Genomic DNA, 18,564 nt, shown 5'->3' with positions numbered 1-18,564 from the left:
TACAGTAATGAGAGCACATTACTATATAATCGGTTTTAAAGCCTCCATCATTCCTTTTAAAGCAGACTGAAAATTCTGCTTTTTTCCCACATTTTTCTAAAATGACCACTCACAGCACTAAGAGCTTTAATTAAATGCTGCTGAAATTCTCATGAGGGGAAAAAATGGAGGAATGAATCCCAGGACGTTTTAAGAGCCTTAAAAAATGATATCACACTTTTCCCCCCAAGCTCTTAATTAATCAAGCCACTTCACTATTTTCCCAAAATACAGAAGGAGAAATTAGCCTCTATTTGCAGAGACAATTGATATCTTCATATTTTAGCGTGATGCAATTAAATAGATCTCTGCTAACTTAAAAAATAAAAAATAAAATTATGAATGAATGACAATATATGCTTGCACACACGTCTGGTCAGCTATCCTTATGGGGACATAATAGTAGGCGTAATGGTTTTTATACTGTACAGACCATATTTTCTATCACCCTACACAAACCCTACACCTAAACATACCTGTCACCAGAAACTTTCTGCATTTTTACTTTCTCAGAAAAAACTCATTCTGTATGATTTATAAGATTTTGTACCCATGGGGACCTCAATTTAGGTCCCCACCATGACACGAGTCCCCATGAATGTTTGTGTGTGTGTATTCAGGTCCTCAGCAGTATATATAAACCAAACCACACATACACAAACATTGATGTAAACTAGATGTGTACTCAAAGTTTACTACTGTTATACTTAAATATATACTTTTAAATATACTTTATATACTAGGAAGTGGGACAATTTAGTCCCAAGGAGTATAGAAATAGTACATTTAAAAGTATACTACTAGTACACTGATATTTGTATACTTACTACATGAAGTATACTTAAAATATACTTGAACTTTACTTAAGTATACTTTAGCAAATAAACTTGAAGTACACTTCTTTTGGTAAGGGCACACACACGTTATTTTAATAAAGACTCATTTATTATGCATTTATAAAAAAAAAATAAAAATATTAAGCTTCATATTATAAAAAGGCTTTTCAGTATTGAACAATTTGCCTTTATACTGTTGTTGTATTGTCACTATTGTATTATTGTATTTTATTATCACATATTGTTTGGAGACTATTAACTTTGAAATTGACAGCGTTTGTTTTCTTTTTTTTCGATATGTTATTTATGTTAGATTTAAAATAAATCTTCAAAATAAATAAATCAATGAATAAATACAGAAATAAGAAAACTATTTTGTTTTTTTGGATTTGTTCTTTTATTACTTCCACTGTTAAAAATAGGGCTGTAAAGTACTTAAGATTAATGTCATGGTTTAAAAAAAAAAAAAAGTGCTAATAACATAAAAAGTTAGTAGATATGTTAAAAGATGTTGTGTTGAACAACATATTTAAAAACCCCTTGGAGTCCCTGAACCCTAGTTTGAAAACTGTTGTGTATGACATAAGTTATGTTACATTTCTTTTAATATGTAGAGTTTATTAATGGTTGTTTTGTGTTCCATTGTGTTGATGTATCAGTGTTCAAATGCCGCCTCAGTTTTAAAGCTGAATAAGCAGTTTTACTCTAAAGAAAACTGAGAAAATGTCATGACTGTGTGGCTTTTAAACTCCATTGTAGAACCTTTAGGCAACTTTAAAGCATGCAAATTAACAGTTTGTTTGTCGTAGTTTGGATTGTTTTATTAATCTGTCACGGTGTAATTGATGATGTTATTGAAACACAGGACAGATAAAAGTTATTGAGAAAGTCCAGCTCCTGCATTGCTTGTACAATATTGATAAAATATGAAACATATCAAGAAAATTGAGGAAAACTCAGTCCCGAGTTGGGTAGAATTAGAGACAGCTCAAAGGTTGGACTGTTGAACAAACTGCTAATGACCACTAAAGCATCCTTGAATACACAAACACACAGTACGTCTGAAAGCAGATCTCTCTCTCTCTTTCTCTCAGGTTCCATCTATCACCAGGTCTGTGGGTTCAGACAGAATCCTGGCACTGCGGCAGCAGACTCAGTTCCTGTGGGACGCCTACTTCTCCTCCGTCACAAAGATAGTCTTAACCACATTAGAGGTTAGTCCTCACTTACAGCAGAAAAAGATGTGCTGCGTCCAAATGAGTCATACTGGGGGAAATGTGTGAATGAGGGACTGCCAGCTGCTTAATGTCATTTGTACGGTGTTTTTTTTTTTTTTTTCTCTCACTTAAAGGGACAGTTCACCCAAAATTAAATGGAAATTTTGTCTTCATTCACTCACTCTCATGGCACACACACACAAAGTATGATTTTTTACAAAATATGATATTCTGATGACCAGGGGGGGAATGGGGGGGGGGTCAGGTTAGGGTGTTTTTCTTTTGTTTGTTTGTTTTTGTTTTTTATATGAAAGTGACTTTTATATTTTAATACATTCAAAAGACCACAAAAGCAGTTCTGTACACAAATGTAGTCCAATGCAAACTTAATAAAATGTTGCTTGACATATGTGTCTACGGTTCGCTGCGCAATGCTGTCTTTGGCCATAATACCTGTAGAGTGCAGCCAACAGAAATGCTTCTCTATCGGTGCACATCTTGCTCATCACAGCACAGATCGTAAAAGCAGACTGCAGTTTGTTATTCACTATAACAAAGTGTAGAGACAATGTAAATAGTAGTTTTAGTGTGCAGTGTAGAGAGCTTCATTTATTAAAATGGAAGTTTGCGAGATCATGAAGAACTAAGACGAGTAAAAGATTTTAATGATTATAAAGAGTGAAAATTGAATGTGGAATTTATAAACAGTTAATATAAAACAGTTTAAATCATTTAATGTTACTATATTCAAAACTTTATGTGTAAAACATTAATCACATAACATTGTTTTTTATGAAATGTATTAAGTCCACCTCTGAGTCTTATTAAAAAGTCTGGAAATACAGTGCCCTCCACAAATATTGGCACCCTTGGTAAATATGAGCAAGGCAGCTGTGGAAATAAATTCCTTTTCATCTTTCATTCAAAAAAATCAGAAAATACTAACCTTTCACTGAAGTAAAACAATGGAAATGTGGGTGAAGATCTCATTTTGAAATAAGTGTTTTTCTCTAGTTCAATTGGTCACAATTTTTGGCACCCCTAGAAATTCTTATGAGTAAATTATCTCTGAAATATATTCCCATTCATATTTACATTTTTTTTAGCACACCAGGGTGACTAGGAGCATGAAATTGTCCAGCCATGGCTTCCTGTTACACAGGATTTTAAATATGAGGAACACAAAGGCCAAATTTCCTTAATCATCCATCACAAGGAGTAAAACCAAAGAACATAGTTCTGATGTGCAGAACAAGATTGCTGAGCTTCACAAAATAGAAAGTGGCTGTATGCAAAGAGCTAAAGCATTGAAAATCCCCATTTCCACCATCAGGGTAATAATTAAGAAGTTCCAATCAACTAAAGATGTTGCAAATCTGCCTAGAAGACGTGTGTCTGTATCGTCATAATGGATGGTGAGGAGGAGACTTTGAGTGGCCAAAGACTCTCCAAGGATCACAGCTGGAGAATTGCAGAGATTAGTTGAGTCTTGGGGCCAGAAAGCCTAAAGCAAATGAAATAGCACCTACATCACCACAAGTTGTTTAGGAGGGTTTCAAGAAAATCCTGCTTGCTTATTCAAAAACAAACTCCAGCATATTTAGTTGTCAGATACGACTAGAACTTCTATGGTCAGATGAGGCTAAAAAAATAGCTTTTTGGCAGCAAACACTCAAGATGGGGTAAAAAGTGATCCTGGACATCTTGTTTAGAGACATGGCATCATTCTATCAAATACTAACAGATAAAAAAAAAAAAAAAAAAACTAAACCTGACTGCCACTGTTAGAAATCTTAAAGTGGGCCGTGTTTAGATATTCCATCAGGACAATGATCCAAAACAAACACAAAAATGTGTCACTGAGGACAAAATTAAGCTTCTGCCATGGCCGTCCCAGTTCCCTGACCTGAACCCTTTAGAAAATGAGTGGAGTGAACTGAAGAGGAGAAGCATCAACATGGAATTGGGAATCTGAAGGATCTGGAGAGATTCTGTATGAGGGAATGGTCACTGATCTCTTGTTAGATGTCCTCCAAACTCAGCAGGGTTTATAGGAGAAAATTCAGAGCTGTTATCTTGGGAAAAGGACTTTGCAATAATTGCGTGCCAATAATTGTGGCCAACGTGAACTAGAGAAAAACATTTCTTTCATAATGAGATTTCCCCTCCACTTTTTTTATCTTTTTGCTTTAATGAAAGATTGGAATTTTGTACATTTTTTAATGAAAGATCAAAAGGATAAACAATGCAGATTTATTTCCATAGTTGCCTTTGCTCATATTTACCAAGGGTGTTAATATTTGTGGAAGGCACTGTATATTCCACATTTGTGCTATTCTGTGCCATGCAAAGATTAACTGATGCTAATTTCATTTTACTGGTAACATATACTTCCTGGTTGTATCTTATAATTTTAAAGATATTAAAATTATTGTTTAAATATATTTTTTGATAAATGTTTAAATATATATATATATATATATATATATATATTTAAACATTTATGTAATTATATGTAATGTTACCTTTTAAAAACTAATTGCAAACGTTTTTGCAAAGTGTAAACTCTTAAATATAATCTACAAATCATGCAATACTGTACCTCTAAATAATTATTTTAGTATAAAAAAGTATTTTGGGGGGTTTACTAAACAGGGCAATTAGAGACAATAATCAGTCTCATTTTTTTTTTTAAATAAATCTTTTTCAATTCACTAATCAATCTATTTTATTATTATTATTATTATTATTATTATTATTATTGACAAGGGTCTTATGGGTCTTGTCTTATAACATGTGCAAGGTCACCCACAAATTCGCATTAGCATTCACACCAGCAGACAATATGTTTATTTTGGGTGTGCACTTTGTTTATGTTATGTGAACATAATTGCAGTTCACACTTTAAAGTAGGAAGGATTTTGATTGGCTGTCCATGTTTTCATCATTCATCAGCTGGTACTGCCTTGTAGTTGTAGTTTTTCTGGACAGTTCTCTTAGAGTGATTTTTTTTTTTTTTAATCTGATAGTTCTAGTTTAAGTTCTAAGTATCCAAATTGTTCATCATATAAAAGTAAAAAATTCTTACAAAAATTAAACACTGAAATTTTTAAATATTACTTTTTCAAGTTTTTTTTTTGTTGTTGTTTTGTTTTGTTTTGTTTGTTTTTTGTCATTACTCTCAAACACAGTGGGATTCAAAAGTCTGCAACTACTATAAAAATGCTTCTATTTTCTAATTTAATACAGATTTCTTAATTGCAAAATTATATTAGCAATTTGTTAGTATCAGGTATTTGTTCTATAAAGTGTCAGTGTCATGAAAGTGTAACCTCTTTATACATTTAAATGGCCTAATATTTAATTAATATAATATTATCTGAAAGTATAGGTTTTTTTAACTCACTTTTAAGATTTGAAGTACAATACAAGTGCACATTCAATACAATTAAGCACTGCTTTTTCACAAGGGTATGCATAATAAAAAGGCTTTGTAAGTTAATGTATGGTTATTTCCGGATATAAGCATACTTTTGTAATGACATCTATCTGTAGTTTAAAACATGAGGCTCCATATACTGTAGATAATTTGTGTAGTTAATGCTGATCATGTGTTTTTTATTTGGCATATGCTTTGTTTTGTCTCTATCTTTCTCTCACTCTCACTCGTTTCTTGTTCTCTCCATCTCTCTCCCTCTCTGACGCCTTCTATTTTCTTCAAAAGCTTTCATCATGAGTTGCTGTCACACATAAGAAGATGATACCTGCCATGATCAAACGCACTTGGTCTTTTCCAGACCTCTCCAACACACATAAAAATGCAGACGGATTTACACAAACATTCCCTCGCTCACACGTCTCTTTGAGAAGTTTCTCTTGGGGTATAGGCCAGTCTTGGTCAGCTAGATGGAAAGTTTGTGCTTGGTTTCAGTATCTCTCCATCTGAGGAAGGTGTTTGACAAGTCTTTTAATAACAGGCCCTGACTGAGAACTGCCAGACGTCACTGCCAGAAATATGACTGACTATAAATGTGTTCAGTAAGCAGACAGGGGAGAGCAGTATTTCTGCCAACTTCACCAATATCACCACAGTGATCAGAAATAGAGATACTGCTGTACGGGCTGAAATGGTTGTACTTTAAAACCCAGATTTTACATTAAGCGATTACCAAAAACAGAACCAAAGGTGTCTTTAAATTGACATAAATGTACCAAAATGTCCTTAAACATATACTGTGCAAAAATATTACATGACAAATGACAGTTTTGATTTGTTTCATGCTCCCAGCCATTAACTACGGCTTTTGCCTCCTAAACTCCTAATTTGCTGCTCATTAATAGTTAGTAAGGTAGTTGTTAAAGGGGTAATCGTATGCAAAGTTCCCTTTTACATGTTGTTTGAACACAAATGTTTGCTGGCAGTGTGTATACACAACAACCCTATAATGATAAAAATCCACCCAGTGGGTTTTATTTAACCTGTAAAAATAATATCCCCTTTTTCAAAACAAGCCATTCTTAGCATCTTGTCTGTGTGACGTCACAATGACATAGGCCGTTCCCATGATAGTTTAAATGACACAGCCGTCTTGACAGACCCGCCTTGAATGAGCAGTAACAGTCCGATCGCCATTGTTTGGATGCCGGAGCAGGGACGTAGACAAGAATGGCTTCTAAGCGATTGAGGTGTTGTGTTGTTGGATGTAATAATGAACGTAGTTGTCGTCATTTACTCCCGACATCTGAGCCGCTGAAGATGCAGTGGATTATGTTTGTTTGTGAATGGAATGCACCTCCCGATCTACATATATCCGTCTATGTTTGCGCAAATCATTCGTGATCCAGCTTCACTTACAGCAGAAGTGAGTATTAATATATATATTTTTTATTTATTTGCAATCGTCTTTCCTAATAACGTGCTAGTTAGCATGCTGATTAGCAAGTTTCACTGCTAAACACGGCTAAGTAAACAGGCTTGTCACTCCACAGAGAGAAAAAAGGGGCGGGGCGAGCAGAGCTCATTAACATTTAAAGCAACATCGACCAGAACAGGATGATTTTTGCAGAGCTGATTTTGGCAAGGTAAAAAATAAATTTTAACCAAAGCATGTTATAGACTTTTCATTAAGACCCTAAAGAATCATATCAACTTGTGGAAAATGGGCATCCAATGAGCCCTTAAATTCAGGTATTGGGTAGGATTATGGATGTAGAATAAGATCAAGCAGAATAGGTGCTTCATAAGTACTAATAAACAGCCAATATGTTAAGAATAGGAATGCTAAGTAAGTTAATAGTGAGAATTATTCCCTATACTAAAGTGTTACCCATTATCCAATTGGTTTTCTTAATTCATAAATAACCCATTTTAATGTGCATTTGGAATTATTTATTTAACTGAAAATTAAAATGTTGTTATATGGCATGCTTAAAATGTTATTTTTTAAATGATTTATTAATTTATATTTTTTATTTGTAAATTAATCATAAACTTGATGCATAATCCTGTATTTAATATAGTCTGGGTCATCATTTTTACCTTAACACCCTTAAATATTTTTAATATAATATATAACATTGTTTTATTTCATTAAAAAAATATATTTATTGTCCAATATATAAGGTATTTTATATATAATATATAAGGTATTTTATCCCATCACTTGTCATTTTTATTTACAAAAATAAATAAATAAGTAAATAAATAATAATAAAGACACACAAACAAATTTAAAAAGTTGACTAAAATTGAAACAAAAACAGAAAATATATGATATTCGCTATAAAATAGGTAGGTTTAGGTTTGATAAAATTATAAAAAATGCATATTCGCTATAACATGGGTAGGTTTAGTTTTGGGGGTAGGTTATGGGGTGTAAACATCTTAATCTCATTGATAAAATGATAAAAATGCATTGATACAAATATCTCAATGATATAAAAGATACATACATATTTTACGTTTTTTAGCTAAAAATGCATAGCGATTTGTAAGTTTTGAATGTCGCATTACATCTAAATTTTATGTTTTAGCATCGATAAAAAACATTTTGTACTTGTTAATGTTATGTACTAATACCCACGCATAAACAATGAGACCAGGCAGTCAGCTCCAACGTGCATTCAACAGCATCTTAAAGTAGATTTTTTTCTTTCACATAATAATAATAAACATATACTATTACTACTACTACTACATCTACTACTACTACTACTAGATTAATATTTTCATGTTTGAAGTGCAAAGTATAACTGGTCATGTGATCTCAACTTGGCAACTTGAGCCTTAATTACTTTTGTCTGAAGTGCAAATCATTTCTTTAGAAGTAAATCTTTTAATGAGGAAAAAAAAATGTATTTATTTATTTATGAGTGAGTGATTAAGTAAACTGGAGAATAGCTCTTTTCATTGTCTTTCTCTATCGTTTGTCTTTGATATGAAGAATTATGGTTCGGTCAGAAGGAGGGCAAATCCAGACACTGGGCTCAAAAATTCAAACACCGTCATTCTGTTCAAAACATTTCTAGCGGAACAGAAGCAGGGATTAGAATAACTCTGGAAAGAGACCAGCCTCAGGGGCTGCAAAAACACAGCATGGAAAAGTGTCTGTTTGATGACAGGAAACATATTGTTTACTGATAGTCCCTGAATGTGTGACATAGGGTTTTCAATGAGGTTGAATTAAGATACTTAATTGCAGAAGTTCCTGCAACTGGTAGGAAACAACAAAAATGAGTCACAATTCTATTCTCATCACAGACAGTAGGGGAAAACATTTTTTTTATATAATTTTATCAATAAGCAATTTAGATGTTTAGACCCCTTAACCTACCCCTAAACCTACCCATTTTATAGCAAAAATGCCTTTTTATAACATTATTTAACCGAAGCCTACCCATTTTATAACGAATATGCATTTTTATCATTTTATCAATGAGATTAAGATGTTTACACCCCTTAACCTACCCCCAAACCTAAACCTACCCATTTTATAGCGAATATGCATTTTTATTATTTTTTCGCAAACCTAAACCTACCCATTTTATAGCGAATATTAAAAAAAAATTGACTGAAATGTTCAGGGAAATTACCATTTTAGCAACAATATAGCATTATTCTTGTTTTATAATCACTAATCCCACTCCTACCTCTAAACCTAACCATAACTATTTCTGTACAATATAAAAAAAAAAAAAAACATGACAGACAGACAAGTGCAATCCCAATCATTTATTTATTCCAAAAATGTTAAAAGCAGTACTAAAAGTAATCCAAATAACAATGTGTTTCAGCTGCAGTCCTCTCTGGCGGAATATAATAGGTTTATGTGCGGTGCAGAGCAGGACTTAAGTTGTTAATCGCTGAAAATATCATTCAGATTATTATTCCAATCCACTCTGTGAAGGCACGCATTTCTCATTCAAACACCTCACCAGAAACTAGGCATGTTGCAATCTGTGACGAAGCAGGCGAGCGCAATGACCATTTGATTTTCCTGCCGTAAAACCTGTCAAAGTGCCAGCATTTAAATTCGTAACAAACGCATCAGCGCGGGTTTTGCTGCTTACTGCAAAGCGGTCGGTCGCTGCTCAGGATGGAGATGAAGGTCGCTGAATAAAAGCTTAGATTAGTGTCTTTTTCTCATATAGATTGTGAAGAATTGTATTATAGTGCACGAATAACATTGATACCTTTTGTAATTATGTTGCATTTTTGCTATATTTATGGTTCTAGTCATGTTGAAAATGGAAAAAATGCCTTTTGTGTAGTCTTGTTTAACGTCATGTATTCTTTGAAACAGTCTGGCAGCATAAATCACACAGAACAGAATGAAATGTTATCATTTCATAATAAGTGAATGATTAAATTTAATAATGCAGTTGAAAACATAAACCCATTCATTTGACAACTGAATACAATAATAATAAAATGAATGCCGTGATTTCAATAATCATAAGAATTCATTTTTAGGTGTCATCAATATGTCAGTACTGTATGTTAAAATGCTGAAAATATGTAAGTATTTGTACACTTAGATACTGTAACTACAGCAGTATTGTATGTTTTAATGACTGCGAAAACAGGAACAACTGTGGTTTCAGGAAACAACTGAATTTAAAGGAGAAGTCCACTTCCAGAACAAAAATTTATAGAAAATTTACTCACCGATTGTCATCCAAGATGTTCATGTCTTTCTTTCTTCAGTCGATAAGAAATTATGTTTTTTGAGGAAAACATTCCAGAATTTTTCTTCATTATATGAAGAAAAATTCTGGACTTCAATGGACTTCAATGGTGCTCCCGGGTTTAAACTTCCAAAATGCAGTTAAATGCAGCTTCAAATGGCTCTAAACGATCCCAGCCAAGGAGTCTTATCTAGCAAAACGATCTGTCATTTTTTAAACAAATTGACAATTTATTTATTTTTTAACCTCAAACACTCGTCTTGTCTCATCTCTGCGATGTGCATGCATAGTCTCTGTAATCCGGGTCAATGCAGTTAGGGTATGTCAAAAAACTCCCATCTTGTTTTCTTCTTCAACGTCAAAATCATCCTACATCGCTGTTTTACCTTTTTCTTTTTTTTTTTGTAAAGAACGTTTGATCTTCTCTGCAGCGATGTAGGACGATTTTAAAGTTGGGAAAGAAATCGAGAGTTTTTCAACATACCCTAATTGTGATGACCGTATTGAACCGGAAAAAAACACAGACTTAGTTTGCACAGACTTAGACAAGATAAAAAGTTAAGTTAAAAAGTATATAAATCGTAAATTTGATTCAAAAAAGTCTGATCGTTTTGCTAGATAAGACCCTTCTTCCTCGGTTGGGATCATTTAGAGCCATTTGAAGCTACATTTAAACTGCATTTAAACTGAATTTTAAAAGTTCAAACTTCGGGGCACATTGAAGCCCACTATATGGAGAAAAATGTGGGAAAGTTTTCCTCAAGAAATGTAATTTCTTATCGACTGAAGAAAGAAAGACATGAACATCTTGGATGACAAGGGGGTGAGTACATCATCTGTAAATATTTGTTCTGGAAGTGGACTTCTCCTTTAAGTTAATAAAAGCAGTTAATAAACAAGCTTCATACATCCAGACAAATAGGTGTCAGTATGGAGTTGAAGATCATTGGAAAAAGTACAACTAGCGAAACAGATTGAATAGAAATATAAACATATACAGCACTGCATTGATGACCGAGGAAATAGGATCTTTCCACCGGCTTCTGGATTAAATTAGAAAAGAAGCTCTGTGACCAACAAAAGTTTATGATCCTTACAGGTTTTGTTCATAAGGATGCCTATAATTTGCAGAAGTAAAAAGCCAAATGTAAAGTAGGTTATTAAGAAACTGCACCATGCCAACATCTCTAAGCTCTGGACAACTTTTTTAGTTTGTGAAAGCAGACTAGTGAGTAGATAGGGCGGCTGTGCAAATAATTGGATGTGATTATCCTGTGCATCTCGTCAGTAGTGCCGGTTCTGTGATTAGTTGTAAATCTCCATGACGTGCTGTCAGATGGAGCAGCATTTACTACACAGAGCCATAGTTCACTGACAAGCTACGCAATATTGCATTCATTATCAGAGGCAATACATATCCGATGATGAATGCGATATTGCATAGCTTGAAAGTCGACTCACACAAGATTTACGAATGACAGAACTGGCATTACTGACGAGATGCACATGATAATCGCATCCGATTATTTGCACAGCCCTAGATGAGTTTTACTGTTCAGCGTGACAGTGTTTAATGTCCTCAACTCTGTAGTCACATTCAGCCACTTGTTAGCAAAATGCCTTATTTTAACGACAAATAAAACCTTTAAAAACACACACAAGTGTGTAAAAACTGTGAAAATATCTTAAGGTGGCCTTATGTCAGACATTTTACCAAATACCCTTTCAAAAAATTCATTGATTCAGCACAATGGAAGTGCTAAAATGCTAACTCATACCCAGGTTTAGGCCTACAAAAATACAGTACAGCATCCCTGCAACACTCTACTGACAAGACCATTTACACAACTGCATAGACTGGTATTTAATAGTACATTGTGAACTCTACACCATACCATGTTGACTAACTATGTAATGAGTCTTTTAACACTTGTGCATGTGTTGTGTGCATGCAGCTATATATGCTGCCTAATTAAGAGCATAGATCAAATGCCCTCTCCATGGACTCGGGTGTACTGGTACTTCCTCTAGAACATATGCCATGTTCAGATCATTTCCCTGCTCCACAACACAAGACCGGCGAGATGCTTCACTTGCTGCATGGATATGACAAAATCACTACAGTTCATACAGCACATTAAAACATGTAGAGACACACAAACACACACGCTGCCTGACATGAGGATTCTTTAATTAGACTGTAGTTGATCCTAATTGGCCTGTGCGTTCCTAGACTCGAGAGACGGAACCAATCAGGCTCAGCAGAGGAGGACTCATGACACAAAAGGGTGTGTGTGTGTGTGTGTTTTACAGGTTATTTTTGGTTCAAAGATCTCTTGCACCCTGTTGTGATGGGGGTGAGGCAGATTGTGATTAATTAGTGTTGTAATAAAATGAGATTAATGTGTTTAATTTGAGTAATTAGGCCTGTGTGCATACTGTTGAGAATGTTGTCTGTTGAGAATCTATCTATCCATCCATCTATCGACAGATAGATGTGAACAAATAAATAGACAGTAGATAATATGAACAAATAAAATAAACCAACTACTAAAAGATGTCAAAATATTTTATTTGTTTACCTGCATGTCATGTACCCATATCCAACATCAGAGAACTTGTGAATGTGTTGTTACACTATTGAAATTATTGAATGTCTCTAGGTAATCAAAGGTTACTTACCAATTCATTTTATACAGATTTTAAATAAATAAATAAATAAGTAAATAAGTAAGTAAATAAATAAGTAAATAAAAATTAATTGTTAAATAGGTAATGTTTTAAATAAATAAATAAACCTAAAAAATAAATATATTTAGCAATGTTTTAGTATTTCTAAAATAATAATACTAAAATAATAATAATAAACATGCAGGAGCCCATATTTTAATTGACATAAAAATGCAATTTAGAATCTAATTCTAGATTATCCAAACTCATTCTAAATCACTGAACAGACTGTTTAAACCTCACTCATTAGTTTGTTTTTATGTGTTTTTATAGAAATTAAATTGCCTTTTGCACTTACCGACTGGCAGTTATTGGTTGCAAGGTTTAACCACAGCTAAAACATTCAATTCAGTTCACATTTATTTGTATAGTGCTTTTCACTATACTGTTTCAAAGCAATTTTACAGAAGTGTTACAGAATATTTCTCTTACAATTAAGAGTTGTCTGTTTGTCAGAGGTGACTGTCAAAGTAATGTGCATATGGCAGAAATGTCAATTTCTAAGATTATACAACTCATGCAGTTAATGTACGTCATGTTTTTATTCAAGCACAAACAATGAACACATTAGAGAAGTGATTATGATGTAATCCAACGTGATATCATGTCCTAAATTCAGTCAATCAAAATGTATTTATAAAGCACCTTAAAAACACAGTTTACCAAAGTGTTGTTCAATTACATAAAACACAATATACACAGAGAGAATAAAATAAAGCAGGAGCTGCATAAAATACTATACAAATAAACTAATATAAATATGTCTAATCCAAACCAGTAGTCTTCACAAAGCAGCAAAGGCCTCATCAAACAAATGTGTCTTAAGGCAGGATTTAAACATCTTTACAGAGGTAGACAATCTGATAGATATTGATTAACCATTCCATAGCTTTGGTGCAGCAACTAATAAAGAACAATCTCCTTTGCTTTTTAGACGTGACTAGAAGGAATTTAGAAGGAATTTCAAGGCACTGGTCTTGGGATCTCAGCGATCTGTGTGGACAATGAAAATTCATGAGCTCAGAAATATATTGTGGTGCCAGTCCGTGTAGAGCTTTAAAAGTATACAAAAACACCTTATATTTTATCCTAAACTAAACAGGTAGCCAGTGTCAAGAGGCCAGAATAGAGGATATTTGATTGCTCTTTCTTGTATTAGTCAGCAAATTTACTGCAGAATTTTGCATCCGCTGAAGACGTGAAAGTAAAGACTGACTTGCACCCAGGTACAAAGCATTACAATAATCAAGACGTAAAGAAATAAAAGAATAAATTACTTTCTCCAGATTACTGAAAGATAAGACAGATTTGAGTTTAGCGATATTACACAGTTGAAAGAAACTCTTCTTCACAACTAAATTAATTTGTCTGTCAAACTTTAACTCTGTGTAAAACTCAAACTCTTAACATAAGTATGCAAATTGGATGACAAAGGACTTAGACTTGTTGCAGTATCTTTTTTCTCATTTAACTGAAGAAAGTTAGTGTTCATCCAGCATTTTAAGTCTTGTAGACATTTAAAGAGTGATTTAGCACATGCTTCATCTCTAGTCTTTACAGGCGAATACATCTAGGTGTCATCATCATAAAAGTATGAAAGTGGTATTTCTTAAAGGGAACCCTATGGCTTAATCTAACATAAATTATGTCTTTTACTGAAATATGTAGTAGAAAACCCACGAAAGGTTTATGTTATTTAAAAATTCCACATCATTATATATATATATATATATTTTGGACTATTGGGGGCGCCATTATTTTTAATACATGGAACGGTTGCACTCAGTGAGCTACTGATACTGAGCTACACTGTTTTTACCACAATGCAACTCTAAATACACAACTCAAATATAAGCGTGGCTTAAACCAAATGCTGTATCACTGATTTTCCCCACAAAGAGTCTAAACGCACCCGGTTATCGAGTGAAATCCGTGCTGAGAGACTTCAGTGGCTGTGGCGACATGACAAAAGTCGGCATGTTTGCATAGTCTGTAAGCTTTTTCAGTACCTGTGGTCTACTAAAAGCCTCAAAGGCATCAGGGCTAAAGTGGAGAGAACACAGACACAGCTTTTCCACAGGCATCCTCCCATTCTTTTCTCCTCTTCTTATCACAAGAAAAGCAGTAAAGACTTCGCTTCTCTTGTTGATGCTATCTGTTGCTAATTTTACCGCAACACAACTCGGAATACACAACTTGGAAAATAAAATACAGATAAGATGCCACATTTTGCGCCTTTTGGTTGTCATTTTCAGCCACTTAAAGGAGAAGTCCACTTACAGAACAAAAATTTACAGATAATGTACTAACCCCCTTGTCATTCAAGATGTTCATGTCTTTCTTTCTTTAGTCGTAAAGAAATTATGTTTTTTGAGGAAAACATTTTTTTCCATAATGGACTGATATGGTGCCCTGACTTTGAACTTCCAAAATGCAGTTTAAATGCAGCATCAAACAATCCCAAATGCGGTTGTAAATCTCGAGCGCTTACCTTGACTTGCTCTGCCTTAACTCTGTGTACTCTGGGTCAAGACAGTTAGGGTATGTCGAAAAACTCCAATCGTATTTTCTATCATTTCACAATCATCCTACATCACTGCAGAAGTACCGACCCAGTCTTTGCAAAGTGAATGTGCAAAGAAAGTTAAACACCCTTAACAAAAAAGGCAAAACAGCAATATAGGACGATTTTGTTGAAGAAGAAAATGAGATGGGAATTTTTTAGACATACACTAACTGTCATGAACCGGAAAAAAATGAGTTCAGGCAGAGTAAGACAAGACAAGCGTTTGACATTAAAAAGTATATAAATTGTATTATTTTTATGAAAGTAACCGATCGTTTCGCTAGATAAGACCCTTCTTCCTCGACTGGGATCGTTTACAACCACATTTGGGATCGCTTGAAGCCGCATTTAAACTGCATTTTGGAAGTTCAAACTTGGGGCACCATATCAGTTCATTATATGAAGAAAAATGCGGAAATGTTTTCCTCAAAAAACATAATTTCTTTACAACTGAGGAAAGAAAGACATGAACATCTTGGATGACAAGGGGGTGAGTACATTATCTGTAAATTCTTGTTCTGGAAGTGGACTTCTCCTTTAAGGAGTTTCCCAGCTCCCGGATATCGGTGCATTTACACTCTGTGTGGGAAAAATCATTGGTACTGCATTTGGTTTAAGCCTATGCTATATCAATCCAGTTGCCACCTGTAAGCTCTTTCAGTACCTGTGATCATTATATCAGTATTTTATTTTCCGAGTTGCGGGCAGTTCCTTGGATGCCCACATGACACTTCAAACATTCAATTAGGATATTACACTCTAAAAAAAGTCTGGGTTATTTTTTTTAACCCAAATGCTGTGTTGAGCCCGATGGGTCATTTTATTGGGTTATTTTTAATATTTTTATCTGGGTGCTGGGTTATTTTTTAACCCAAATTCTTGGTTGAACTTGCTGGGTCATTTTATTGGGCTTTATTTTTTACCTAGGTGCTGGGTAGTTTTTCTGTAACTAAGTTGTTGGGTCATTTTTAACGCTGGGTTATTTTTTTTCTACTCAGCCGCTGAGTTGAGCCTGAGATAACCCAGCATGTTTGGTAAAAACATCTGTGACCCTGGACCACAAAACCAGTCATAAGTAGCACAGGTATATTTGTAGCAATAGCCAAAAATACATTGTATGGGTCAAAGTTACCAATTTTTCTTTTATGCCTAAAATCATTAGGATATTAAGTAAAGATGTTTCATGAAGATATTTTATAAATTTCCTACTGTAAATATATCAAAACTTAATTTTTGATTAGTAATATGCATTGATAAGAACTTCATTTGGACAACTTTAAAACTGATTTTCAAATATTTTGATTTGTTTGCACCCTCAGATTCTAGAATTTCAAATAGCTGTATCTTGACCAAATGTTGTTCTATCCTTACAAAACTGTACATCAATGAAAAGCTTATTTATTCAGCTTTCAGATGATGTATAAATCTCAGCTTCAAAAAATTGATCCTTATGACTGGTTTTGTGGTCCAGGGTCACATTTAACCCAACGAGCTGGATCAAAATAACCCAGCATGTGTTCTGCCCAATATTTACCCAGCGCTGGGTTGGCAAATAACCCAAGTTGGGTTGTTTTAAACCCAGCATTTTGTAGAGTGTATGGTCAATCGTATCAAGTGCTGAGCTAAGTTTCAATTTCATGACTATATTATCGCAGCACCCATAATGCTTATAGTGACTGTAAATATTGATACATGTGTTGTTTTTGCAGATTATTCATGACAGGATACGGACGCACATGTCCAGGAGCAGATTGATGTGGAATTCTTTGCCTGGAGGACTCTACGCACTTCCTGAGTTCTCCAGTGACCTCACCCTCTTCCCCTTCTATTACTCGACACTCGGTGAGTGTGTGTGTGTGTGTGTGCGCGCGTCTTCACCACCTTCAGCTCAATGCCGTAAAACTTTGTTGCAGTGAAAATGAAATCATAACTCAAATAGATGTTGGTTTCCCTCTAAGCAGTGTGTGTGTGTGTAATCTCCAAGTGGATCATAGACATATATGTCCGCCATATTCCTTTCTAAACCTGGCCTGTGTGTGTTTGCATGCGCATATAGGGGTCTGTAGCGGATTTGTCCCTGGGCTTCACATGTCAGCAGTAAATCTGTGTTGCAGGAGTGATGGATGGTCTATACTCTGCTGTCAAAGGCGTTGTTAGTCTCACTTTCCATAATTTTGATGACAGGGCAGTTTAGACTCCCTGTCCGTGGCCATAACTTGAGAGAACTTCAGTGTGGCGTGATATACAGCGTGATTCGCTCAGCCAGGGCAACACTATAAATCCGGCTACCTGTGATACATGCTGTTTATTAGGCAATGAGATATCATCCAACATGACCAGTGCTGCGCTGATGGTTTGCTGTGTCCCTGTCTTCCTTGAAACAGTAATTTGAAAATATTTTAGATGTTGTGCCTTGCATACATAATGATGTTTTGTAGTACACAGCTCAGATGAATCTTCTGGCTTGCGTTTTTTTGGCTCTTTTTGTGGTTGTTCTGAACATGCATGATAATTGTTTTTAAAAGAATAGTTTACTCATCATCAGATCATCCGAGATGTAGATGAGTTTCTTCATCAGATCAGATCTGAAGAAATTTAGCATTATATCACTTGCTCGACAATGGATCTTATGAGGTGAATGGGTGCCGTCATCATGAGGGTCCAAACAGCTGATAAAAACATTACAATAATTCACATGAAGTCCAATAATTAATGTCTTTTGAAGTGAAAATCTGTGTTTTTAAACATAAACATTGTTTTCAGCAAAAATATGATTACTTTATCTATAATATTGTTTTCTCCAGTGAAAAAGTTGTCTCACCTAATTAGGAAGGGAAATATGCACAATTCAAGCAACATTTACAGGTGAAAATAGTATATTCAAAATAAATGTATTTGTGGATTTTGATGAGGACAACATGGGCATGGATGTTTTCAGTGAAGTAAATATTATTAAAGCAATAAGTCAGAAGAAGGGGGCTCTGCTCCT

The 18,564-nt window shown here is 34.4% G+C and overlaps 1 protein-coding gene across 1 annotated transcript in view; it reads left to right on the top strand.

Moving 5' to 3' along the window:
* The window catches only part of LOC127182637 (exostosin-1), a 312,637-nt gene that overhangs the window by 258,225 nt on the left and 35,848 nt on the right, over positions 1–18,564 (top strand). Inside the window, exons 5-6 of the mRNA XM_051138031.1 lie at positions 1,970–2,089; positions 17,285–17,417. Coding sequence (XP_050993988.1) covers positions 1,970–2,089; positions 17,285–17,417 — 253 coding nt within the window. The remainder of the gene's footprint in view (positions 1–1,969; positions 2,090–17,284; positions 17,418–18,564) is intronic.

The sequence above is a fragment of the Labeo rohita genome, chromosome 20, assembly GCF_022985175.1.
Source record: "Labeo rohita strain BAU-BD-2019 chromosome 20, IGBB_LRoh.1.0, whole genome shotgun sequence".
NCBI classification, from domain to species: domain Eukaryota; kingdom Metazoa; phylum Chordata; class Actinopteri; order Cypriniformes; family Cyprinidae; genus Labeo; species Labeo rohita.
This window is presented reverse-complemented; position numbering and strand designations above follow the sequence as displayed.